The following is a 26,497-nucleotide window of genomic DNA, read 5'->3' on the forward strand; positions in this document are numbered from 1 at the left end:
TGATTTGGAGTTGGTTAAGTGTGTGTATATTTTCTGTTATTCCTAACCTTAAAGCCCATTTTATGGAAACCGGTATACAACCTCTGAGATGGCAGGAACAACAGGCGGCCTTCTTCACTGAAGTACTGTATATGAACTCTGGTAATAAATACTAGGGCGATTCTGGGAGATTCAGTTGTGCTTTGATTGGAGGGAGCTCACGCTTTGAGACAGCAGGGCCTCTTAAATCACTCCACATTCCTCTTTCCTCCAGGAGAGGAATCCATTACTATCATTACTATCATATTGGAAAGGGTAGACATTCAAACACTCCGCCAAATACTGAAATATGCATGCAGTTGAATTACTATTTTAATCTGTCTGTATAACTTGGAAACTGCAGGAGATTGTCCAGTTTTTATCAGTGTGTGGAATTTCACTGCTCACAATAGATTTCTGTCAATATGGTTTGTTTTGTTTTTACCAAAAGACAAGCTCTGGTGGTATATAGTTCCAACGGGTTTTATTGTAGCTTTGAATGTTATGACAGTGTATAGTCTATAAATTACTGAAACAGGAAGTGTGTTTCAGTCAGGATGTCCATGACAAATCCTACATGGGAAGGAATAATGAGCGACTGTGGGAACACACTGAGAACATGGATTAGCAAGTGTCCACAGGCAGGGATGGATTACCGAACCGGCCTACCGGGCCCAGGCCCAGGGGCCCATGAGCTCAGGGGGCCCCTAAGCCACAGCTTCTGCGTGAAGTCGCTGTTATGTATATCTCATTTGTAGTTGAAAGAGGCATATTTTGTTAATCTGCTGTTGGCTTTAATTGACTGTACCTGCGCTGTGTTAGAAAATGTGTATGTGCGCCAAAGGTGTAACTATAGACAATGCAGCCAGCGCGGAGGGTTCGTAGGCAAAGCAGCCCCTATCTTGGTACTTTCTCAGACATATGATTGTCAGAGTGTAAATCCTGTTGAGGTACAGGTGAATTTAGTTATTGTGCTGTTGAAAAAAAATGACATGTCCAGGCCCAGGGGCCCATGGTTTCATAATCTGTCCATGTCCACAGGTACAAGAGAATGGTGCTTTAGGCATGGGAGCAAATAAATCTGGCCTTCTGCAAATTTAAGGGATTATAACGTTCCTAAAATAAAATACAAAATCAGTAACACTTATCCATAAAGCATTTTTAACACATTTATAAATGCTTATAAAGTATTCATAATGCATTGTAGCGACTGACTATTTCTATTTCTAGTCTATTTAACTATTTATGAATAGACATGACTCCACTTATAAAGCATTATGAGGTTATGTAGTATTAGCCCTACACAACTGTTATTATGAAAGCTTGTATGGAGTCGCACATGGCTCCATAAAGAGCATTTGGTGCATTTAATATAAGGCAAAATGTCCTAAATGCCATTATCAATAGGTAAAAGAAGCTTTCTTATTCATTCTGATACTTCAAGCTGTAAGGGCTTAACATCATAATGAGTGCAGTCAATACTATGTATAAATAATTACATAGACGTATGTCAATCATTATGAGACATTATGAATACTTTATAACCCTTTATGAATGTGGTTATATTCATTGGGGAATACTGGGTTGAGGTTAAGTGTTACCAAAAATGCATATAAACAGTGACCCTTAACTTGACAAAGATGTTTCAATAGTTTTTGAAAAATACCCTACCCTCAAAATAGTTTTATTTCAGAATCCACAATTTGTGAATTGCCAAGTATATGTCTGTTTAAACAATGGTAAGCTTCTCTAACTGGAGTATTTATTTATTTTGTATTCATTTTCGTGTCCCTCAAATGAGACTGTAGTCAATACAGAGCATGCATGCTGTGTGCTCTTCAGAGGCATGTTATGATGCTGAATTGAAAACCCTCTGTTACACGAACATTATCACATCTGTCGTCAGATAATATTTTTTTTGGTTTACTGTAACTCTGCTTGATGTTACAGGTCTACTTACTGGGGTCGCTTTAAGAGTCGATCTCCGCTTGCCCGTGGTTGATACATCGTGTTGATAGGAATAAGCCACCTCCTACCTGCCGTTTTGGATCGCTTGATAAGACTCCCTTCAAGTCCAACAGTCACTCCTCCGTTAGAGTGGACTTCACTTTTGATACCACCATAAACTCACAATCAGTATTGGCGGTATACAGACTACAGGGAAAACTGGATGGTAAGTTAAATGGATCGCCGTGTTCTGCCTTTTTTTATCAGCATGACTGACTTAAATCACTGTTCCTGCTACTGTTTGTCAAAGATGTTTAGAACAGTAGCCTAAGTATTATCCTATATTGAAATCCGATATTATTCATAGGAAAAAAAAAACAGTTTACAGTGTAATAGACTGTCACGACGACTTGCTATGTCAAACCATTGTCGTACAGCTCATGCGAAATGGAAATAATATTTTAATGATGAACTTATGAATGTCGCGTGCTGTAGCCTATGAATGCAAACATTGGTTTCCGTTTGAAGCCTAGTCTGCTCTGCAAATATGATTTAAATTGGTAAGTGAACGACATCTGGAATATCTCAAAATTTCACTGCCATAGTTCAGTGCAGATAATCCGTAATCTTTAAGCACTCAATATGCGTAATTTAAGTAACCTATCAGTCATCAATTTGACAAAATGATTTAGAGTTGTAATACGGAGCGCTATTTTATGGACTCTGTTTATTTCAATCTATTCTGTACACAGCTGTGGGACATTGAATTATCCTTCAATTAAGGCTGCAATCCATTGTCGCTGCTCCCCATGCAAATGCTCCATTGTGATTGGCCACATCATCTCAATATGGGCATATGTAGAGATAAAAGACATTTTATTTTTTCTAATGCTATTTTTAAGGATTTAACTTGTCTGTTTATTATGATAGTGATCCAGACCGCTAATTTGTGGCCATTCTTCGCTGCAGTGATGTTTGTAAACAAACTAAATCGAGAGCAAGGAACAGGCACTAATGACCAGAAACTTTGGGCTTCAATATCTAAAAATCAAAGCTTTGATACACATTTGGGGTTTTCACAGAGCTGGAAGGGGAGAAGGCGTGGGTGATATTCTTTTGAGCCTCAAACTGTTATTTTACACTTTCCCTCACTGCTTATTAGCACTACAGAACAAGGCGGGATGAGGATCACAAAGTCATGCCCAGTCTATGTTGCATGAAAGCACAAGAATAGAACTAGAATAGAATATTTTCTGTCTGAACAGATGGAGCACTTCTATGGCAATTAACACAATAATCTTTGGAATCACGCCAAGATTAGAGCCAAAGCAATAAACGATGTCACTGGGCAACAAATTCTGCCCGCTGGTTCCCCTATTGTCATTGAATGAAATGTGCCTTACAACAGGCGACATCCAAGTTACAAAAGCATCTAGGAATCATACAAAGGATCTCATTTAGGTAATGTTGTACTGTGCAGTGCGGCTTATCTGATCTATAGTGTTTATTCAGTGCTTGTGTTTGATCTATTATTCTCTTGTTAAGAGGTGAGCATATGTTTCACAGCTTCATCCTTAACTGACAAATGTTTGTGTTTTTGCACAGTACTTGAGGAACAGTTATCAGGTTTTCTTTGTTCAGCACAGCTGTCATCTCTGGTTGTCATGCACTGTAACTGGGTCAGTGTAAAAATAGGCGACACCTTTATTACTGGAATTGAGATTTTACAGTTGCTTGGTAGAAATATAATTGAGGAAAAATCCAAATCTAAAAAGTTCCAGTTGCCTGTTACTACCTTGATGCAGACCTTCTCACCAAGAAGCTAACAAGACTTTGTTTGCACCTCTTAAAGCTGAAAACAACTACAGATATGGAAAGTCAAGCATCTTGGCCACGAGCCATAGCAAAACCACAGCCAAACCTTAGCCGCTGCACTTGTGGGAAAACTACAGGCTCAAGCTGTGGTGTTGCCATATTAAACTGTGTTCTATAGAGCTTAATGTGTTTGAGTCAAACTGTGCCAAAGAAATGACTCAGATGAAGGGAGTTAATGGTTGAAATCAAAGGCTAAACACTTGGTTTTGTATGCAATAGCCTGGCACCCGATATGCTTTTAATGAACATTGATGTTCAGCTACAAGAGTAATGATGCCCTGCTGAAGAGAGACTGGAATATATGCTTGCCATCCATCATTAGTTGCTGCTGGATCTCTCTTCAGTATTGATCGCTGATATTGTTCTCTGCTTGATCTCGCTCACTGTGTACTCAAAGGAGGGGGATTTTTCTGCGTTTTTCATTACAATGGCAGAATGTGTTACCTGAGGCCAAATTAACACCACAGTGAGCGCTGTGCTGTGCTTTTGCATTCCAGTCAACTCAGCTTCACCCGTTTCCCTTATCTAGAGGAGAGCTTTTATTGTGTGCAAACTTTCAAAGCCATGCTTGTCTGTGTAGGTATGACTGCAGTCACAATAAGCACTACACATAATAGAATTACAGACACTCTTTTCCACCTGTCCTTTAGAAATAATGTGAATAGACTTGTAAGGCAGTGCTGAATCATTTCCAACAGTAGTTATGCTCGTCTTTGTTGTCATCATAGAAACAATTGACAGTGTTAGATTGATTGACAGTGTTTTTTTCCCTGCTCAGGAGTAACGGGTCAAGTACACACAGTGGAAAATGATTGGCACGCTGTTGCCAATGGGCTCAGGGCCACAGCTCTTTAACATCTGCAGTGAATTTGGGTGGGTTCCTTCTAGCCCCCAAGTCAGCTGTCACTTACCGTGGTGAACAGTGGAACTCATGCTGGGGATTCAGTGTGTCTGTATACTGAGAGGCCAAAGAGAGCCCCTCAAATATGTTGCCACACAATGATGTCATCTCTGAAGAATGGTCTCTATACAACATACAACATACAACAAGAACTGACTGGTCTCGTTCAGTGCCCAGAAAACTCCACAAAAAAAAGAACTCCTATTCATTATTCAAGGGAGTAAACATGCATCTACACACATGTGATTTTGGTCAATTATATTCAATCCATTTCATTGTATATGATCTTGGAGTTGAAACGAATATACAGTGAAACCTGATATTGATTTTCATTTCAAGACTTGCTCTTGCGCTTGAAATTGATTTTTGGTGATTTCCATGCTTATCTGACATCTCTGGGGCAATGTCAAAGCTCTTTGGGCACATAAAACATCTGCCTTTATTAGAACACCCCCCCCCCCCCGCCCCCTATCTCTCTGCCCCTCTATGTATCTGTCTCTCTGTCTGTCTGTCTCTCTGTCTGTCTGTCTGTCTGCCTTTCTGTACCCCCTATGCCTCTTCTCTAACAATCTCACTTCTCCCTCTGGCACTTGTTTAAATTCTCTCCTTGGGCATTTAAAAAAATATCCCGAATATCCCGTATATGATAATTTCTTTAGCAATGGTTTTAACAAATGTAACTATCCTTGCTATCTTAACATTACAGATGGTTTGTCTTTCACTTGTCTTAATGTAAGCATTAAGCTATAATCTCGATACAAAATTACAGTAAATTAGTTAATCCACATGCAAAACTGGCCTTTCAATCCTGCCCTGACAACTAGCACAGACGTTTCCTGCACAGAGATGTCAGTGAATGGCCCTCCCTGTTATTTCAATCCACGCTTGCCTCTCCCAGTTTACACAGGGAAAGGGATCGAGTCACTCAGTAATCACGGGTAGAATTCTCCGGGCTTTGGTGCACCACTTCATTAGAGACAGGTTAGCTTCCAGGGCCGCAGGCCAATATGGACGTTTCTTGTATCCCAGACAATGGGATTTGGAGATGGCAATTAGATTGTGGCCAAAGCTTTAAACCTTTAAGCCGAGAGCAAGAGCAGGGTCATTAATCACTGGAGATCGGACAAGTTCCAAACAGTAAAGACATGATTTTATTGCTCCGTTGCATCGGAGGTTTAATGTTTAAATTGAACTCGCTCTGCTCATTGCCTCCAAGTCACCACTTGGAGAGTGAGGAGCGCAACGTTGGCAGAGCGCAATCAAGATGATTTATGCTCTACTGTGATTAGAAGATAGCACTGTACAGTGTAAGGGCCCCCAGCTAGTGACAGTTCTTAATTAGGTTTTATAATCACCTCGGTCAGGTCATCACATAGTCCTACAAAATATGGACCATAATGAAATACCAGACTCCGACAATGTAGCGAGGAATGTTGAGGACTTCACATGGGAACTTACCATGAATACAATTTTAATTTAGAGTATAAGCCAGGAGCTGAGAGTATGAAGTAATATTTTCAAGATCTTTCAGTTGCTGACTATCTCCTGAGAGGAATGTTAATTAAAAATATTTTTGGAAAGAAGTTTAATATGGAGCAATATTTAGACGAATGAATTGTTGGAAGTGAGATCTTTCTACACTGAACATTATGAAAGCCTTCTCCCTATCAACAGTAGGACTTAATGTGGTTTGTAAGAGCACTCACATAGAAGAGACAATATTCTACTTGTTCTCACAGAAGAACCATTAAAATCTCCATTAATAACCCTTACAGTTTCTGCCCAGAGATCATGAACATCATTTCACAACAGAACAAAATCCTTTGTATAACATTTATGGGTTTTCCTATTAGGACAAGCAAAAGAAACCCTTAAATCTTCTCTACCTTTAACCATTGATCTGACCATTGTCCTCTTGAACAATACCACAGCAGTGCCATGGGTAATAGGAAGGAGAGGCAGGGGAGCAGATAAGCGGGCGTATTAATCGAAAGGTTTAACATCTCCAAAGATTGTGTGACTGATGTGCTGGATAGATATCAGAGATATTGCTGTGGCATTTTAGGCTATGTGTGCAGGTGTCAGAATGTTCACACTCTCAGTGAATGTTACATTTGAATGAGGTTTTTACTTTTGTGTCCACATCGCCAATCCACATATTATTGTATTTTTTCGGTTCTCCTTGAGGCCATGAGTTCATCGGCTCACTAGTTCAATTCATAGAATGTCAAAACGATCCGACTGTCTAAACTGCCGATATATCTTTTCCTCACTCTTCGTCATTGTGAAGCCAAGCTCTCTTTTGTTGGAACGGAGTGATCTTAATGACAGGTTATAGATTCCCTCTTAGGTTTTCATGGCTCTTCAAAGCGAGCTTTTGTTTCTTCCCAGTCGATTTTTTACAAAGCATCAGACATCCTCCTCCCTAACAGCCCAATTCCCTTGTTAGTGTGTTCTAGAGTCTAGTGCTGCAGCCTTCCCAACATCTCATCAGCATTATTCATGCACTGTTACAGAAACACAAACAAAACAGTTCTGCATCAGTGAATAGACATTGTTCTAGCCATTTCCGTCTTAAAGTATTGCGTCTGTAGGCAACACGACTGTTCTCAGTCACATGTTTCCGTTAGAGAACAGATACTTCCACTTGTGTGGTACAATGGGGTTGGCCTTTTTTTGTCACTGTTGGATTCAGTTGGTGTAACACCACCTTTGTCACTGAGGTGATCAAAAGGTACTCTGTCTGTGCCATAGTGAAATCAAAAGAAGGTCTCAGAAAGCATCACCAGTCCTCATCCGCTGGAAAACCATTTCCTACTCCAAACGAGCTCATTTCAAGAGAGAGGTGGATTAACTGAAACAAGCAAACCAATAATTCAGAGGCGATATAATATTCAGGTACATTCCGGGCTAATGACTAATTAAAACCCTGACTAATTAAAAACCCTATATCAATGTTGCCTCACTGTTTCTGACACTCAGATGTTCCCTCTATTATTGGTGTACATAAATAAATAATAGAAGACATTAATAAAGCTTGAAGTTTAAAGATTATTACAAGCCTTTGTTTTATGTGTTTGTTTAGGTAAAAGGCACAATGGCACTTCTGATCAACTGATTTCAGGCAAGCAGGAAATCCCGCCTAACTCACTGAAGCCAAATAACAGATCAAGAGCTTGACTGGTTGCCAAAGCCATGTTTCGTTTCAACAACAGCAGTCTTCCATCGATTGGGGATATGACCAACTGGGATGATATGGGTAAGTGTCCAATGTCTGTCACTGGCACCACTCTCTTAATCGTGGCGTACAGCATAGTGCTTGCTATTGGCCTAGTGGGAAACACCTGCTTGGTCTTGGTCATTACGAGACAGAAGGAGATGCGGAACGTCACCAACATCTTCATCGCCAACCTGTCCTGCTCCGACATCCTAGTCTGCATTTTGTGCATACCCGTGACCGTCATCTACACGCTAATGGACAGCTGGATCCTGGGGGAGGCGCTTTGCAAGTTCACGCCCTTCGTGCAGTGCATGTCGGTGACGGTCTCCATCATCTCCATGGTCCTCATCGCCTTGGAGCGCCACCAGCTCATCATTCACCCCACTGGCTGGAAGCCTGTGGTGGGCCACTCCTACCTGGCGGTGGCAATCACCTGGATAGTGGCCTGTTTCATTTCCTTGCCCTTTCTGTCCTTCCATGTTCTCACGGATGTGTCCTTCCAGAACGCCACCCTACCCTTCAACCCCTTCACCGACCACTTGGTCTGCATCGAGGACTGGCCCACCAATGAGAAGCGGCTGGCCTACACTACGTCCCTGTTGGTCTTCCAGTACTTCCTGCCCCTGGCTCTTATCCTGTTCTGCTATCTGCGCATCTTCCTGCGCCTCCACCGCCGCAGGGACATGGTCGAACGGGCCAGGGATGCGCGGCAGAAGAAGGCCAAGGGTTCCAAGCGGGTCAACGCCATGCTGGCCTCCATCGTCGTGGCGTTCGCCGTGTGCTGGCTGCCTCTGAACATCTTCAACACCGTGTTCGACTGGGACCACGAGGCCATCCCGTCCTGCCACAACGACTCCATCTTCTCCGCCTGCCACCTGGTAGCCATGGCCTCCACCTGCGTCAACCCCATCATCTACGGCTTCCTCAACAACAACTTCCAGAAGGAGCTCAAAGCCATGCTGTATCGCTGCCGATGCTGGGGGTCTCCGGAGGACTACGAGAGCTTCCCCCTCTCCACTGTCAGCACAGGCATCACCAAGGGCTCCATCCTCAGCAACGGCTCAGTCAGCATCAACACCTGACAAACTGCAGAAAAACTGAAAAAAGACAAAATAGAGAAGAAAGGGGGCCGTGTTGAGTGTACAGAGTACTGCATGTTGTACAGTCAGTGGTAGCAGCGGCCTCTCTGGGCTCTCCACTGATAGATATGAATATCCACACAATGCCAATGCACATGTTTAAACCCATGCTTTCACTGACAAGTTCTATCTCGGCACCCCAACAGGACCTTACTCTAGACCACCTTTCCCTGTGGAGACACTGCACTAATTAACTTAAAGACTAAAAAAAAGCACTTCTTTGAGGACTCTCAGTTCTAGGAGTCATTGCTGATTTTGTCATCAAGAGAGGTCATCTGGTTTGGTTTGGTTTGGTCAGTTTGGTTGATCCAAACCAACATCAATAGAACAGGGAAATGTGTGTTTGTGTGAGACCAGCTGTGTAGTGTAAAATTTGAATGGCTCCGCTGAATGTTCTGGAATATATATGTTGACAGCTGAAACAGCTGGCCCTCTGATAAGAAGACTGATAAGGAGTTTTGCCTGAAACGTAATTATTCATACAAACATTTCATGTTATGAGCACTATAACCATGAGTCCTCAACATCGTCAACCCAAATTAAATTAGCAGCACAATATGTATCAGAGAGTTACATGCGAAATTATATTTTACCATGCTTAGATAGCCAAATGACATCAGGGCTGCATATCTTGAACCCTTCAGAGGAATGTTATTCAGCATTATGTTACTGCAAATCAAAAAGCTCTTATCTAGGGGCCTAGGTTAGTATTGTGTAGTCATGCTAATGATTTGTTTGATAACTTGATATTATTTTTGAATCACTGTAATATACTATGATGTAATTTGTTGTGATTACGTGCCATTGCCTTATGGTTGGAAAAGAAAACATGTTGTGTACTTTGTTATGGTAGCTTTTTGAAATTGTGATATAGTACCAAAAGTGATGCCATAATTATATCTGTGATGTGAAGTTTCCATATTTAATTTTCTATCTCACATTTCCAAGTCATTCCAAAGGCTTTAATGCCTTTTACGTTTTTACCCAACATGGAACAGTCCATGTTCAGCAAGTCACCAAAGACTGATAGATGAGCTTAGCAGTCATGGATGAACTTAGTTTTTGATTGTCGTCTCATAACATCTCATGGCTTAAGAGGCAAAAAAGACTTCTGGTTGTAGTTGACTAAAACCAACACACACATCTATAATTCAACTTATTCTATGTGATTGTATTCACTGATGCAAAACATCTAAAAAATATATATCTTGTTTGCAATCCAGACCACTTTTTATGTGAAGTACTGAAAATAGGTTCAAAGAGTTGATGATTGCCTTGCAGTCTGGTATTGTTTATCATCAATATATTTCAATAGTTATCAATAATATTTAAAGATGCGTTGTTTTAATCATTCCCTCTGATATAACAATGTAAAGAAGAGATTTCATTTCTTATATTTTTTATCAGCTCAGATATAGCTTGCAACATTGCATTTTCAAAGCAGTGAATGTAATATTACAGATGTAATAGGCTTTAGTGTGTGCGTGTGTGTGTGTGTGTGTGTGTGTGTGTGTGTGTGTGTGTGTTCAGTTTGTCAGTTCTATTACTTTAGGAAAATTGCTTTGAAGTATTTATGTGGATCAGTAATCATTTCCTACAGTATACTACTGGATCTCATGTCCTTCCTTTTTATGTAAGCATGCACAATGGTCACCCAATCTTTGTACACTTGTGTGTGTGTGTGTGTGTGTGTGTGTGTGTGTGTGTGTCTGTGTGTGTGTGTGTGTGTGTGTGTGTGTGTGTGTGTGTGTGTGTGTGTGTGTCTGTGTGTGTGTGTGTGTGTGCGTGGTGTGGACATGCTTCTGTTTCTCTCTGTGTGTGTGTGTGTGTGTGTGTGTGTGTGTGTGTGTGTGTGTGTGTGTGTGTGTGTGTGTGTGTGTGTGTGTGTGTGTATGTCAGTGAGCACTTTGTAGGCTGGCCTCTAGCTTTGCATTGAATGTATTGACAAAGATAAATGGCCAGAGATAAATGGGCCCAGTCTCATGAAGAAGTCACCACTGCAGAGCAGAAATGCCTACACACGGTAGGTAATGAATGTAACCCACTCCTTAGTTAAAGTACGTACATGGATGCATCTGTAAAAACACATGCATGGGAAAGATGCTAAATGTGGCATTATGCTATATATAATTTATACTAACATAATACTATACTTAATGTTATGGACATTAGATCACTATACATTTTACCAATTGTATTAGAATCATATAGATATTGAGTAGCAGAATACTGTGTATGTGTCCTGGAGCATTCCGACATTATTACAATATCTGTGAAATGGAATAGTGCCAAACTTTTGATTAGCTTACATTACACACGAGGCCTTCCATATCAATTTTACTGGCTCTGACGACTGATTTTCAGCAACTCCAAACCTGTTTCATAACCAAACTGATTATATTTGTCAATTTGTATGACAAGTGGTGTTTTGAAATTGGCCACAACATCTCATAATGCGACTCCCTTGACCAAATCCCATTTGACTGCGCACTGATCGTTTTCAGATCCTCAGGACTCAGGCATTATTGCTTTACCCTTAATTACAAAGATCCTCACAACTAGTGGGTGACCATCTTTCATTCAACAGATACCTGCCTATTCGATGCACTTAAAGTAATCAGCTCCTTTGATTTAGTCCTGTGATCCTAAGCATTTTGTTTTTATACTGCACTGTTTAAATTGAACATTCCTTGTAAGTGTGTCATATTTCTTCATCATTTTGTATCATTGTTTTTCATCATTCAAAGTGCTAAAATACACCATAAGAAAATGTCATCTCGACTCTGTTGGTCACCTTTTTGTGTCTCTTTGTGTCCCTCACACATCACACATAGTGTGCTTTACATAACCACCAAGCCTTCACCAATTACAAAGTGCCAGTTTTCTATTGTAGCTCCAGGCCACATCCCCTGAACACCAGTCATGCCACCGAGCCTCTGTCAACGAAAGCCCTCTCGGGGAAAATAATCTCTCTCTCTCACACACACACACACACACACACACACACACACACACACACACACACACACACACACACACACACTTATTCACATGAATCTGCCTGCCAGCTTCCAGGAGTCAAGTACACGACCCCCTTATACCCAAAGGCCCTGGTGTGGATACACTCAAACATGACCCCTGCATGACTGGGCCAGTGTAACTGGAAGCTGTAAATTAATAGGCTGAATTGAGGGAGATGACTGATATTTCACTTACTGTTTGAATACATGACACTCCCCAGTGCTCCCTGCACAGCTTGCAGTGCTGTCAGCCATCACGGCTGCAGTGCTTTGTTGTTATCTGGTTTACAGTCAGTAAGTGCAAGGAATATTTTTGTCTTCCTGCACTGTATATTTCTACATAATGTTATGACATGAATAATACCCACGGTAATGATGCTGAAACGAACCTTATTATGTAAAAAAACACAGTTGGTTCTCTTGACACTAAAGTGATAAACGACAACTTTTTGGTGTCGAAATTCTGAGTTAAGAGTCTTCGACTGTTTGAGATTTTCATGGCTGTCCCCGGGGGTCCTGCTGAGGTTGTGTGGGATCTAGGCCATTCACCCCTGCCTCCTCCTGCAGCAGGCAACGCTTGACACATAAGCCTGAGATTCCCAGTTAAAGGTACAGTCAGTGATTCTGGGGAAAGGTTGTTGATACTTGACATCAACAACCACTCAGATTACACCCCTCCCTTCGATGCTCCTTAAGCAACGTGTTAATTGCCTGGAATAGTGTATGACTCTATCCGAGCCACTTTGATTGGTTCCCATTGATAGATCCAGGACTGTGTGCAAACACCCAGGTTTAGTGGACTGGACAGTTAGAGGACAGGGAGGAGCAATTAGCTGAATTTGATTGATTGAATTAGAATCGCAGACTGTACCTTCGAGCGAAAACGACGCAATCGCCAGCTACTGTGCTTTGAGCCCTTGAAGAAAGTGAAGAAGCCCTTTGACAGTTGAGTAAGTGGTATGGATTTGCTGGAATAAACTGTCGTTCTCACCCTGCACTCTCCCTCGCTTTCGCTCTGCAGATTCTGTGTACCTGGCTGTATCTGACCCAGTGGTGTCTTCTGTGACAACATATGGTCTGAGCCTCATATGTTATTCATGGTTGGCAGACTTGCAACAGCAGATTGGTTTACTCCATAAAAGGACTATGGTGGCTGACATAAATTGGGTATAAATATACTTTTGAGATATGAGCCATGCCTGGTTTGTTTCTCTCTGATAATGAGGCTTAGCTAAGTCACATCTGTTTATCACTATGAGATAAATATTTTGGTGGAATCACAGAGAGCCCTTGCCATAGTATTAGAGGGTTATCTACGTTCCTTTTGTCCTCCCTATTAACAAAACATTTTAGAGAGTAATAAATTACCTCAGAAGGACAAAATCCTGCTTCCCTCTGTTTAAAGTTAAAACCGATTTTAGAATCAGCATTGACTTCATCAGGATGATGACATATGTTTGGTGTCTTGCTGTGTGTCTGTGGTCTTCATCAAAGTGGCAATGCAAAGTTCTGACATGCACGCCTGTGTTTTATCCCGCAGTAATTACCCTCATCAATCTCAGCCTTGCTCAGTTAAAGACGACGACAGCTTGGTGCACAGCAACATGGTATGGAACAGTGATCAGTCTCTTGCTGTGTCTCCTCCACTCTCTGTGGCGACACAGTTCGGAAATGTTCGGAGAACAATCTTGAATGCTTGAATGGCTTGATCTCATTTCTAGTCTTATTCAAACCTACACAACCCCAGTGTAACACAAGGATAAGCATGTTATTCTAGGATTGTGGTTGAAGTACAGTGTGTTCTATTGAGGAGTTAGGAAAGCTTCCCTTGGTAATTTCCTAGTCTTTCTATGTAAACATCTTGACTGGTTTTGAGGCACATTCCTACCAAGGCACCAAGTGATCATGGAGCACAAACCCTTTGGTCTGGCGCTGGCCTTCCTCTTGCAAAGGGAATAATAAAATCTTTCTCTCAAGACCGCCGATGTGAAGTCTCCGGGGGGGTCAAGGCAACTGGGAGAGGGGTGAGGGTTGGGGAGGATGGAGGATGGAGGGGGGGAGCGGACGTTTTCCAGCAATCTGCTTTGAATTATAACATCTGCATTAAGCATACAAGTGGGTCTAACAATGTCTAAACGCCGTCATATGGTGTACTGCTGACATTCGGTCCAGTCAATATTTGGTGCAGATCACATTCAGGCTCTTTCGCCCAGTCTCAGCAATATTCTTCTAATCTTGTTTCAGTCAGTCATGCCTAAACATCACAATTACCAATGACACAATTTAACCATTTTTTGGCCACCAGCAGAATGACAATCTTTTTTACGAGCAAAATTTCCGTGTGATGTTTTCCTAAACCAGCCTAAAAATATATTACATCAACAACACTAAGAGAAATAAATATATAAAAAATAACATAAGTATTCCATTCTGGGGTTCTATCTGTGACACTATTTTTGGAGTTGTGCTTAATAGTATCTCTAAAGAATACATTTTTACTGTGTGAAATCCGTTAGTTATTTACAGACCTCTTATGTGGAAGTGATGCATTGGGCAAACAAAGTCCTTTTTGTTGGGCACTTTTCCACAGGCCAGGGCTCTACTCATTCCAGCTGAGTTGAATGCTGCACCACTGGCATCAGCAAGACTGTCAAGAGAAAACTGAACTGCACAGAAATGAACCATCTGAGAATCTGTGGCCCTAGGCTCCAGCCAGCTGTTTTATAATTGAACACAGCGCAAAGCATTATGCTTTCCCCACCATCTTCATCTAAATGCAACACCCACACAGAATTTTTTGCCACCTTGTTACAAATTCTAGGGTTGTGGCGATTCTGTAGCATGTCAATGGGGTGATTTCCTTTCCACAAGCTGTGGTATAAACTGCGGCATGCACGGCATTGTCCAAATCGGAGGCTCAATCAGATTCTACAAATGAATTTGCCTTCCAGTTCTCCTCATCAAAGACTCCAGTGAGTTCCCTGCTGCGATGCTACAAAGAAATTGGATGCTAGAGGGATGAGGAGTAGCCCTGCGGTTTTGAAGGAGGGAGATGTATCTCCACCAGGCTTAAACTCCCAACATGATGAACAATCCAGGATGTCGGATGAAATATTTATCAGGTCGCTCTCCAGTTCGCTGTCAGGAGCTGTGTGTGTCTGTCTGCACTCCAGGACTGGAGAGGGAATCAGAGAGACTTCACTCTTTGACATGTACTCTGGTTGAGGTGAGGGACCTGAAATCCTAATCCTGTCTACACTGACAGAGGAAAAAACATGTTGGCTGAAATAAATTGGGTGCTCTCAAAACAAGTTCAGAATGTGTTTCCAGGCAAACGTCATCCTGGGTTTCAGCAAACTTTCCTGAAATTACCACAGAGACAATGTCACACTTTAATATTTAATGTGAAGCTCTAGCTAAGTCAACAATACCCAACCGCTGCTCTCTCAAAGGTCTGCTCCTAAACAGTTACAGTCTTTCATATTTTAATATCTGCATGTTTGAAATCTCTGTGTTTCCAAATAGAAAACTGTTCACAAAAATATTTCTGTGTTAGTGTTGTATATAAATTAAATATAGTGTATACTGCTATTACATGGGAGGCCAGGGTACAGCTTGTTCCCCCCTCACAAATCCTTTTTATCTCTTAGCCACAGATACTGCTTAAGAGTCCATTTCTTTGCTGGAAGGGATCCTGTCTACCCCATGAGGAGGCTGACATTTCCCCTACTAGCTAGAACTCACATGTAACAATGAAAAGGACAAAATGGGAATGTAATCACAATCTATGAATGTATTCTACTGCCTTCAGTCAATGCCCCTTTGACTGCGGCTATTCAGACGTATACAAGCTGCCGTGTGAAATAAACAGCGGTGATGTTTAGAAATCATGGCAGACTGGCAGACATGCACCTCTGATTTTTAACTCGACTGTCTCTCAAAATGCCACCTCTCTCAGCTTGTGTTCTATTTTCTCACTTTTCCACACTGAGCAAATGCATTCATTATTTATCTCTCTTTTCAAAGAGTTCCTGAAAAAAAAGAAGATCAGAGCTGTTGCGCCCTTATGTTTTATGTATGACGCATCTTTGCAACTCATTGATGTTAGCAAGTCTTTCAGCGGCCTCACTGGTATAGCATGGTAGCAGGGCCTTTGGTGTTCAAACCATGTTTAAACGCAGTACTGGGCGCAATATCACCTGTCTTGTGTCAAACTTTAGTGAAGAGCAGTTATAATTCTGAAAATGTCATGAACACAATAGCACAAATTCCAAATTCTCCCTTTTCTCCAAATGACTGAAAAATAAAAGTTACTTTTATAACAGTTGAAGTGTTGGCTGTTTGCTTTATCTCCTTGTTTCCTCCTCTTAAAGATTTCTCCTCACTGGATGGTGACAGGTCATCCCTTGTTCTTGTTGCTAAGTAACTGCTTCCATCACCAGTCACTTAGTCGGTACTTGGCAAAAGAGAAATCAAAGCTCGAAACATCCTTCTATGATAAGCTCTGCAGGAGAACACGATTTATTTTAAGATATTTTTTAAAAATGAAAATGTACCTGAGATGACATATTTTCTCTTCCAAAAAACTGAGATCCTAAGAGGATTTCTCTTCTCCCTGACTGTCAGCTAAAAAGTTAATAGGCAAATATATTGTGTTTGTCCTACATACTTTACTGTCCTTATTTGCAGTTGCTAATGTCATATTGTGTTGGTATTACCCATAACGAAACCATCATAGCTATTTCACAGCATTTGTCTAGACATGCCATAAACTAAGCTTCATTAACATATAACAGGGGATAACAAGTAATTTGAACTTATTGAACCTGACAACATGAAAGATTCTCTTGGAAAAAAAGTCCTCTGACAGTTGTTGCTCACTGCTTCATGAGCAAGCCTATGTCTTTCAGTGCCCAGTTTCCTATATGCATCTTTTTTCAGCAGGTGCTGGCAGTTGTTGTGGCCTGGCTAGCTCAGTGTTTGCTTTTTACCAAGCTGATTTCAGCACCATTCAGTGAGCTATATTTACTGTACAGCTTGTCTCTCAGAAACCATGAAAACCATTATGGACAGTAGCATTAGATATTTTGGGCCATGGCTGTGAGAGTCTCTAGATTATTTCCAAATACTGAGTAAAAATAGATATTATTAGATATTAAAAACATATTATTGGTCATTTTTACCACAACCCACAAAGTTTATTTAAATGCGTGCCAAATTTAGGCATTTCTCCTGATTGAGCATGACAAATGACAAAAGCCCTCCTCAGTGAGTTTCCCATGGTAGAATCAGGATGGTTTACCCAGTGCCTTAGATATCACTAGTCCAGACACTGAATGCATCATCAAGACAATGTCCATATATAGATTTATCTTGAAGTTCAGTTACCATGTATGGGTGAAGTCTTTCATAACATGGTTTGCTCTGGATGTAACATGGTTGCAGTAGAGTGACAGCTGGAAGAAGCATATGTGTCCACCTCTGTCGTCATGTCAGAGCATTTCCTTATGTTGGGTTTTGATTTAAAAAAAAAAAAAAGCATCTTAGCACTGGACATATCAGTCCACTTATCAGTATGTTTAGATCTGCTTTAAAAATGTATGTATAAAAAAAAACCTAGATCCAATTAAACATAAAATTGCCACAGAAAATGTTATAATTTCCAAAAAGCCATTTTAAAGAAAAGAGACCACCAGTTTTATTTTATGTCAGAAAGTTTCCTTTAATACCTTCATTAATTCATTAATTCATTCTGACTCTACCTCATAACTACCCTAAATTGCTGATCATGTTATGCGATGTTAAGGCAATTAATCAGATGCAGCTGTCACATTAATAATATGTCGCTTGTGCTAATAGAGATACATACTGGCATGTATTGCATGAGCTAATTTTCTAATATCGATCAATCATATGCCCCCTTTTCTCAGACTAAGCTCCTGATATGAGAAGTATACAACTGTTGTGTAAGCCGGCTCTTATCTAATATATTATTTTAAAAGATAATACTTGGTCAACACTGCCTAACACACAGTACACATGAACAGGATCAAGTTTTGTGCAAGAGCCTACCATCTAGTCAACAGTGTCAAACAGATACATGATTATCTGGCGTCTGTGTTTACTGAGCACGCAAGCGGCTGCAGGAACCCACACAGATATTTTGAAAAACACCCTTTTTGCTCGCGATAAAATCGTGGCAACCGTGTGAAAGTCAATCAGCTGTAAAGAGGATATTACTGCACCTTATTGTTGAAGCACCTTTATTAATACCTCTGGGTTTGCTGACAAAAAGCAAACAAGCTCATCTGACACTTTATCATGTCATTTTTAGTGGCTTATCAGGTCCCATGTATTAGCTCATTTGTGAGTTGCAGCAATATAGAAGATAGGGCTACTGAAAGAGCCTCTGGCCAAGTTTACGCATTACAGGGTACATTCAGATTTAGATACTCACTCAGACTCTATGGTACACTTCCAAAATATACCTGTAATTAATCAACTGACAAACAATTTTAAAGGCTATTCATCAGATTCTCCCAAAGAACTACCCCCCCCCCCCCCCCCCCCCCCCGCCCCCCGAACACAGCAGAATTGCACCTAATGTTTTAAATGTTTGTCCTGTAATAGGCTTACTTTACATTATGCAACTATAACATGATCACATTTGACTAAGTATGTCATTACCTACGACTAATGTGAACCCCATGACAGCCTTCCCAATGTATGATGCGATGGCTCCCTCTGTTGGTGCAAAACATCTGAAACATCCTGCCCTTTAAACCTAAATGTTTCGGCTTTTTTTTTTTTTTTAAACGTTAAAACTTCTCAGAGGCGTCACATTCAGAATGAGTTCATGAGCTACAGCCAATTAAATCTAAAATCTGATGTAACTATCAATCTTAGAAAAGTAGCCCTTAGTTGTCCAAACTGAAGGTATCCTGCAGCCTTCTGGATTTATTCAGCTCTTATTACATCTACAGTACATATTCTGTCATGTTTTAGGCTACTTACTATGCTAGCTTTAATTTGTCAAACGATGAATACAATGGCATACATATTTATAGGTAAAAGACACTAATTGATCAATAAGCCTATCAGATTTCCTATCTAAAATCATTTGGTACCAGTTGTCCAGCGAACACTGTTATTAAATCCTGTGTCATTCATTAATAGAACCAGCAGGGAAGTGATATAATTGGTTCACGAAACTGGCCAAAAGAGCGGTTTTTATATTTGATTGGATGACATGTAAAGACGGAACAAAGATCTAATATTTGATTGGACAGAGACATGCACCGCCATCTGGATTCAATATGTTTCGTACCTTTCTATAGGAAGTGCAGTCTTCCTAAGCACTTAACTAAAGACGACATTATTTTGCCTTTGAGGTAACAGAGCGGCAAGTTAATTCGTCTGAAAGAAGTCATATTTCAGATTGCTTTAATAAAAGCATGAGAAGAGTAACGCTCTTTGTCAATGGAACCTCAAAAAATGGAAAGGTATGTGGTTAGTAAAGCTGAAACATTGGCTTTGGCAGCTAGCTTGGTGTTTAGCTAGCAGTAGCTACTCGTATGCTAAAATGAGCTTGAATAGTCTATAGCCATTTCCAGTAGCCTTGGGATTGGGCCAAATGTATGATTATTACAGGGTATACTGTGAAGAACTCATAAAGACTACTGTGTCTTCCCTCTAAACAATGACATTACCTCTTTCCCAGCGACACCTGAGTGAGACAAGTTTCTTGACGTTACATTAGTTAGCTAACCTTTGCTATCCCAGCCTAGCGTTATCACTAGGGTAAACATAACGTTATCTTTCGTTGAGGTTATTTTACTTTAGGGCCAGCTAAAGTGGCCGATGTTGACATTTGTAGACCATGTCTTTATTCTGCCTATTCATCTACTTGTTCTTCAGGTTGTAGCTGTTTACGGGACTCTATCAGATTTGTTATCTGTTGCAAGTAATAAATTGGGAATCAGAGCTTGCAGTTTGTACAACAGCAAAGGAGGGCTCATCGATGACATTGCACTTATCAGGTGAGACTATGGGCCTAGCTATGTGAGTCATAAAAGAAACCTAGACATAGCTAACAGGGGCCTGTCTTTAGCCTGAGAGACACTCGAATAACTTAGGCAATAAGCATACACCCTCCCTTATTATAACAGTATGAGGTGAAGATAAAGAAGAATTAACTTTGTATTATGATGACAAGTAAAATGCACTGTTATAAATTCACTTTCTAAGTTGAGCACGTTCTTATTATAAAGGATAAACAAGTCAAGTTTTGAAATTCTAAACTGCCATGTCTCCAACAGAGATGATGATGTCTTATATGTCTCAGAGGGGGATGCTTTTGCTGGTAAGTTCAAATGTATTTTGCTTGCATATTTGTATGTGGTTAGGTGATTCATAATGTGTCTTTCAGGAGGATATGCTAAAGGTAAAGGTTCCTGTTCTAACATTCACCATAGTTGCATATTCGGTTCGCTATTTATTGAGAGCCTGGTTTGTTGTGTGCTTCAGATCCTCAAAATGGCACAAAGGCCTCGGATGACTCCTGCTCTGGGGCGCAAACTGATTGGTTGACTCTCAATATCGGCGGACGTCTCTTTACCACAACACGGTGAGAACAAATGGCAAAGCTTTTCAGCAAGAGCTGGACAGCACTAGTATGTCGCTCAGAGTATACTCTTATATTCTAAGAGTCACTCTCTTGTGTTTCTGTGCTGTGTACATCTCTCTGCTGATCTTAGCCTTTTTGATTTTTTTGTGAGTATTGTGAGTATTTTTGTGCATTGAGAATATGTGTGTGTATGTAACTGAGGCCTAATATGATGCACGGTTGGCACATCTGTATTCTAATAATGTCCCTTGTTTCCTCTGTACCAACAGGAGCACTTTAGTTAGTAAGGAACCTGACAGTATGTTGGCCCACATGTTCGGGGAGAAAGGTATGTGCACTTTTTGGAGCCATATTGAAAGCTTTTACATGTAGATAAGAAAACCCGTGCATACTTTATGAAGAGTGTGTTGACTCCCCGCCTGCCCTCCGATGGCTAAATGGAATACGTGGATGGCTTGGATTAGCCGCTGGAACAGTATTTTTAATGATCTGCTTTATGCCCAGTGAACCACATTTCTGTGCGGCCCTGCTGTCTAAATGAGCAGAGGTAGATCACTCTGTCCATGCAGTACCAACATAAAGACTGAGTACAGCATTGGGGCTCAAATGTGGGGTGTGTGTTGTGACTCAATTTAAACTTTACCACAGGGCATATTGCCTGAGTGGTGAAGCACTTTGTCTTTTGACATTTATTTGTGTCATTTCATGTTTTCATTTACAGTCTGGGTCACTTTGAGAGACGATCCACTTAAAGTCTGCAGCTTAGATACACTCAAGAGATTTGTGAAAACAGCCATAATTGGCATAATCTCTGCTTTTTCCTTTGTAACAAGGTCCTCCCCTAGAGAGATGAAAGCTTTGCTACTTGTGTTTGTCAGATGCCCCTTTTTTGTAGCACTTAAGTCTGTTTTGTTCTCTGCTTGTGTAGATGTGTGGGGTAACAAACAGGATGAGCGTGGAGCTTACCTGATCGACCGAAGCCCAGAGTACTTTGAACCTATTCTGAACTACCTGCGACATGGTCAGCTGATTGTCAACGAAGGAATCAATCTCCTAGGTGAAAAGCCATGAATTGTTAAGATTTAAGCTTGTTACTGAAATGCAAAATGTGTTTTCATCATCAATGTTATCTAGCCAGTTAAGTTTACAAATGCGTTCCAGGGGTGTTGGAGGAAGCCCGGTTCTTCGGAATTGAAGAGCTTGCTGAGCAGCTTGAAGTAGCCATAAAGGTACCAGAGATTGATCTTCAAACAATTGTCTGTTCCATTGAGAAAGACAGCTGCTCTTGCTTCAAAAGTCTACATTCAAATGGTTGTGTGATGTGAAATTTGATTTTGAGGCCTAGACTTTTGAAGTTGAAATGGGATTGTAACCTTGATAAATGATCATCTCACAGAACTCCCATCCTCCTGAAGACCACTCTCCGCTCTCTCGCAAAGAGTTTGTCCGTTTCCTGCTGGCCACCCCAACCAAATCAGAGCTTCGTTGTCAGGTAACGTACAACTCCTGATATTGTGCCTTCATTCCTAAAGTTGTGACTGCCTAATTTGGGTGTACGAGCTTCAAACCGACTCATTTGGCATGATTATTACATCCTAGAAACTAGGGTTGCCCAACCATCCACTTGCTTGTTCATTTTATTGTATTTTATTCTAACTTATCGTAACCCTAGCAAATGTTGGATTGAATACAGGATAATTTGATTGTGCTGTTTTTTGCCTTGTTGCCAAGGATACGGCCATCTGGCTTGGCATCACTGATTGCGGCCCCGTTTTAATCATCCTCCCCGTGTCGCTCCGCAGGGCCTGAACTTCAGCGGTGCGGATCTCTCTCGGTTGGACCTGCGATACATCAACTTCAAGATGGCCAACCTTAGCCGCTGTAATCTCACCCACGCCAACCTGTGCTGCTCCAACCTGGAGAGGGCCGATCTCTCGGGGGCCAACCTAGATGTGAGCGCTCCTGTCGCTCTGTGCTCCAAATGGCCAACTTTCACGGAGCACAATCAATGTGGGCCTAAGCCTTCACGGCCTTGTAAATCACTTTGGATGACTTTCTGTCCGAATGATTAGATGTAAAAAGTAATGGCTAAGTTGCGGTGCCGTTTTCGTTTAATTATTCTGATAGGAATAGTTATTTTACTAGCTCATGGCAAGGTGAAGGCACTTCTACAAGCTCTGCTCTGTTCTGAAATTAGTGCTTTTTGATCTGTTTGTTCTAGGGTGCTAATTTGCAAGGTGTCAAAATGCTTTGCACAAATGCTGAAGGGGCATCTCTTAAGGGATGCAATTTTGAAGACCCCTCCGGACTTAAGGCAAACTTAGAAGGTAAGCAGAAGGAATAGTCCACTCATGCATTATTCTCTGAGACAAGCTTATTCATTACCTGACTCAGCTGCAATGTGGTGTGCAAATCATAGGCGGCACTTAGTTTTCACACATCAACAGTATGCAGTGACCACTCTTTCATGTTTATCACAAAACACATTATGGTGAGCAGAACAGATGTGTCAGCAGAACAGCTTCATGTAGTATAGATACGACATAGCATGGCTCCACATGGCTCCATATTAAGTTTGTACTCATGATGCAAGTTGGCTGTACGGTGTACCTAAGTCACTTTACTGCCTGACCCCCCCAGGTGCCAACCTAAAAGGTGTGGAAATGGAAGGCAGTCAGATGACTGGCATCAACCTCCGTGTGGCTACGCTGAAGAACGCCAAACTGAAGAACTGCAATCTGAGGGGGGCCACCTTGGCTGGTACTGATCTTGAGGTGAGAGAGGGCTGACTGGCATACTGTGCATGTCAGGAGTGTCTGGGACAGAGGACATGGGGTACATCTCTCTCTCTCTCTCTCTCTGATTTTCACTCTCACTGTTTATCTCTCTCTCTCTCTCTTTCTGTTTCTCTCATTCTCTCTCTCGGTTTCACTCTTTCTCTCTCTCTCACACACACACACACACACACACACACACACACATTCGCTCTGAAGGTGTTTTCTACCATGTTTCTGTCGCATAGTAGTAACTGTCATGTTTTTTTTTTCTGCTATCACCGACAGAACTGCGACCTGTCTGGCTGCGACCTGCAGGAGGCCAACCTCCGAGGCTCCAACGTCAAGGGCGCCATTTTTGAAGAGATGCTGACTCCACTGCACATGTCCCAGAGTGTTAGATAACTCGCACCACACAAAGCATTCCATTTGAGTAGGGAGGAGGGGTGAGGGTGGGGTTGGCATGGCGCATTGGGTGCCCGTCTAGCACACATCACACCCCTCCACCCCACACCCCCTACCCAAGTCCCAGCCCCATGTTGCGTTAGAAGCCCTGGAAAACCTATGCAGTACTGGCAGATTCCTGCCCTGATCCTATTGTTCTCTAACTCCCATCGTAGCTTTACTCTCCTGCACCAGTGCACAAGCAGGGTTATTGTTCTTTTGATTTTCAAGGCCAACCCTGCGATGTACAGTGGTCTGCCTGTCACCTGGTCCCCCTATTTATTGACACATGTAGCTGGAATGACTTCCTGGACTTGTTGTTTGTGTCACGACCTCGCTCATTTCTGATTATGTGCGTGTTCGTATACACCCACCATTGTTTGTTTTTCATTTAATGTTGATGAAATGCTGTTTATTTCAAGATAATGTTATACCAAAAACATGACAGCTGTGTGAGTTTACTACGAGCTCTAGACAATTCAAAGATGTTGACGACCGTAAAAGGCTTCCTTTGGCTTTGGTCAGATTTGTTTGTTTATTTTTTGTTGTTGTTTTTTTGGTGTTACTCTCCAGCTCTGCAGTAGCTCAGGGGCTAACAGAGACTATTCTTAACTGAGAGGTAGCCTGCACTTCTTAATGGACTGTAGTTTAGGGGTGTCTATGGCCAGACACTGTGCTTGCTGCATAATAACTAGAAGATTTCAGGTTCAAATTAAAGCCATAATATGTAAGGCATGTTTTCAAATGGCAAATAATCATCCAATCATTTAATGCTAAGCCTGTTTCCCCCCCCCCCCCAGCTTAGTATAGTCCCACCTCTTATTGTCCACTCATTATTTTTTGAGTATGCAATTTTAAGTAGCTGCCACGAAATACTAAGCGCTCATAGCCTAGATGTTCAGTGTTTCAGTTTCTTGGTCTTGCTAGTGTATATGAAGTGATGGAAGCTAGTGGGTTCTCCCTGGATCTACCTCCCTCTCTGTCAGGACTTTGAGAAAAGCTTTTCTCAGCGGTTGGCTGCTCGGTTGATTGTATGGAAGAATGTCTCTTATTGCATTTGAATGAAGCCGTTGCAATGACATTTTGTTGTGTGTAATGAAGACGAACCAAATGGTTGGATCATGTGGGCAGTCCTCCGGTGAGAGTATGGTTGTGCAACAACGCTCATCAGAAGGGCGACGCTCACAGACACCAATAGTATGAACATATCTTTTCATTTGTACAATTCTATATCAATGCTTTCCACCAAAAATATTGTATCCGTTAATTGTCTCTCTTTTTATATAATTGTGACATTGTTCCCTTCACACGTTTGTTTTGTTGGTTTGTTTTGATTTGTTAAAGAAATTACCATTGTACCACTGTGCATCCTACACCAAATATTTGATTGGTTTCTAAGTTATGTCCTATTTTTCAGTAGAGTTCTTCCTCATTGGCCTGGGTCAGATTCTGCTCGAGATGGCTCAGCCAACGCTGACCTCTCTGCTTGTCCTCTAGTGTGCTTTAAGTCTCCTATCCAGCAGCTAGACACACTCTCTCACACACACACACACACACACACACACACACACACACACACACACCTCAGGAGCCACAGCTACAGTACTAGAGATTTGGCTGTGTTAGGCTGTCCCCTCGACAGAACTGTCCCAAGGCAATGACTCTTACCAGACTGTTATCTTGGGTTACTATTATATTGAGATATCATCATTGCTTGATTGCTGTAGAAGGCATTTTGTATTACTATTGCCATTTTTTATTTTATTTTATTTTATTTTATTTTATCATCATACTATTCACATTTTATCCTGGCCTGAACATGTATAACTACAAATAGGAACTCAACCTTGTCAGTATTGTTACTTGTCAAAGAATTCCTCCCAAGAGTTGCTGTAAGCATTTGGGAAGATGGACGTGTTCTGCATTACTGTTGTTGGTCTGTCAGTAGGGTTGTTGTTGTAGGTACTATAGTCTATCCTAATGAAGGCAATCACATACAACTTTGCACTTGGAGGGCACCGTTCTAAAAACATCAGACCCAGACAAAAAGGGGAGATGCTATTTATTTTATTATGTATCAGAATATATTTATCTGTGGCGGAGAAAGATATACTTAAATGACATAGATTTGGTTCTCTTTGTGACTTTACCCTGCTCAACAGTTTTTGCACTTGCTGAACCAAGGAAGCATATCTCCATAAAAGGACTGTGAGAACCAAACCCTGGTATTTGTTTTGTCTTTGTGCATTCAGTAACCAAACAAACATATTAGATGAGGCTTCATGGTCATCCCAGAATAGATATCTAAGCAACATGCGTCAGAAATACTGTGGTCCTTTTTACAGTTTCCCCTAAATCTCAATATACATCAGATATACAGTGCAAGGAGCAGAGATATGAAGTGGGCCAAAAGTAATCACCACATTCAGAGATCGAGTCATTCTGTTTAAAGTGACGACTTGTCTGGCTTCTCCACATCCCTTTTTAATAGCCAGTCAAGCATTGCATTAGTTTCTACATCTGCCAGATGGAA

The 26,497-nt window shown here is 41.3% G+C and overlaps 2 protein-coding genes across 3 annotated transcripts; both read left to right on the forward strand.

Moving 5' to 3' along the window:
• The first annotated feature begins 1,829 nt into the window (after nucleotides 1-1,829).
• On the forward strand, nucleotides 1,830-10,199 carry npy8br (neuropeptide Y receptor Y8b). Of its 2 annotated transcripts, none has more exons than XM_012830392.3 (2): nucleotides 1,830-2,191; nucleotides 7,827-10,199. In XM_012830392.3, the coding sequence occupies exon 2, from the start codon at nucleotides 7,937-7,939 to the stop codon at nucleotides 9,041-9,043; it is 1,107 nt and encodes a 368-aa protein (XP_012685846.1). In that variant the 5' UTR covers nucleotides 1,830-2,191; nucleotides 7,827-7,936; the 3' UTR covers nucleotides 9,044-10,199. The 2 variants fall into 2 exon arrangements, with proteins under 2 accessions (XP_012685846.1, XP_031426074.1); XM_031570214.1 differs by lacking the exon at nucleotides 1,830-2,191 and adding an exon at nucleotides 7,419-7,639.
• A 9,228-nt stretch (nucleotides 10,200-19,427) lies between these two features.
• Nucleotides 19,428-26,184, forward strand: kctd9a (potassium channel tetramerization domain containing 9a). Its single transcript, XM_012830423.2, has 12 exons — nucleotides 19,428-19,622; nucleotides 20,038-20,159; nucleotides 20,439-20,482; nucleotides 20,647-20,746; nucleotides 21,016-21,074; nucleotides 21,675-21,803; nucleotides 21,908-21,975; nucleotides 22,143-22,238; nucleotides 22,549-22,698; nucleotides 22,968-23,073; nucleotides 23,387-23,520; nucleotides 23,809-26,184. Exons 1-12 carry the CDS (start codon nucleotides 19,575-19,577, stop codon nucleotides 23,923-23,925), a joined length of 1,173 nt encoding a protein of 390 aa, XP_012685877.2. The 5' UTR covers nucleotides 19,428-19,574; the 3' UTR covers nucleotides 23,926-26,184.
• The last annotated feature ends 313 nt before the right edge of the window (nucleotides 26,185-26,497 follow it).

The sequence above is a fragment of the Clupea harengus genome, chromosome 7 (genome assembly GCF_900700415.2).
Source record: "Clupea harengus chromosome 7, Ch_v2.0.2, whole genome shotgun sequence".
NCBI classification, from domain to species: domain Eukaryota; kingdom Metazoa; phylum Chordata; class Actinopteri; order Clupeiformes; family Clupeidae; genus Clupea; species Clupea harengus.

Coding starts and splice junctions, on each gene's coding strand:
- kctd9a (XM_012830423.2), top strand. CDS start 19,575: ATGAGAAGAGTAACGCTCTTTGTCAATGGAACCTCAAAAAATGGAAAG. Junction 20,747..21,015: donor CGTCTCTTTACCACAACACG/GTGAGAACAAAT, acceptor CTGTACCAACAG/GAGCACTTTAGTTAGTAAGG. Junction 23,521..23,808: donor TGGCTGGTACTGATCTTGAG/GTGAGAGAGGGC, acceptor TATCACCGACAG/AACTGCGACCTGTCTGGCTG.
- npy8br (XM_012830392.3), top strand. CDS start 7,937: ATGTTTCGTTTCAACAACAGCAGTCTTCCATCGATTGGGGATATGACC.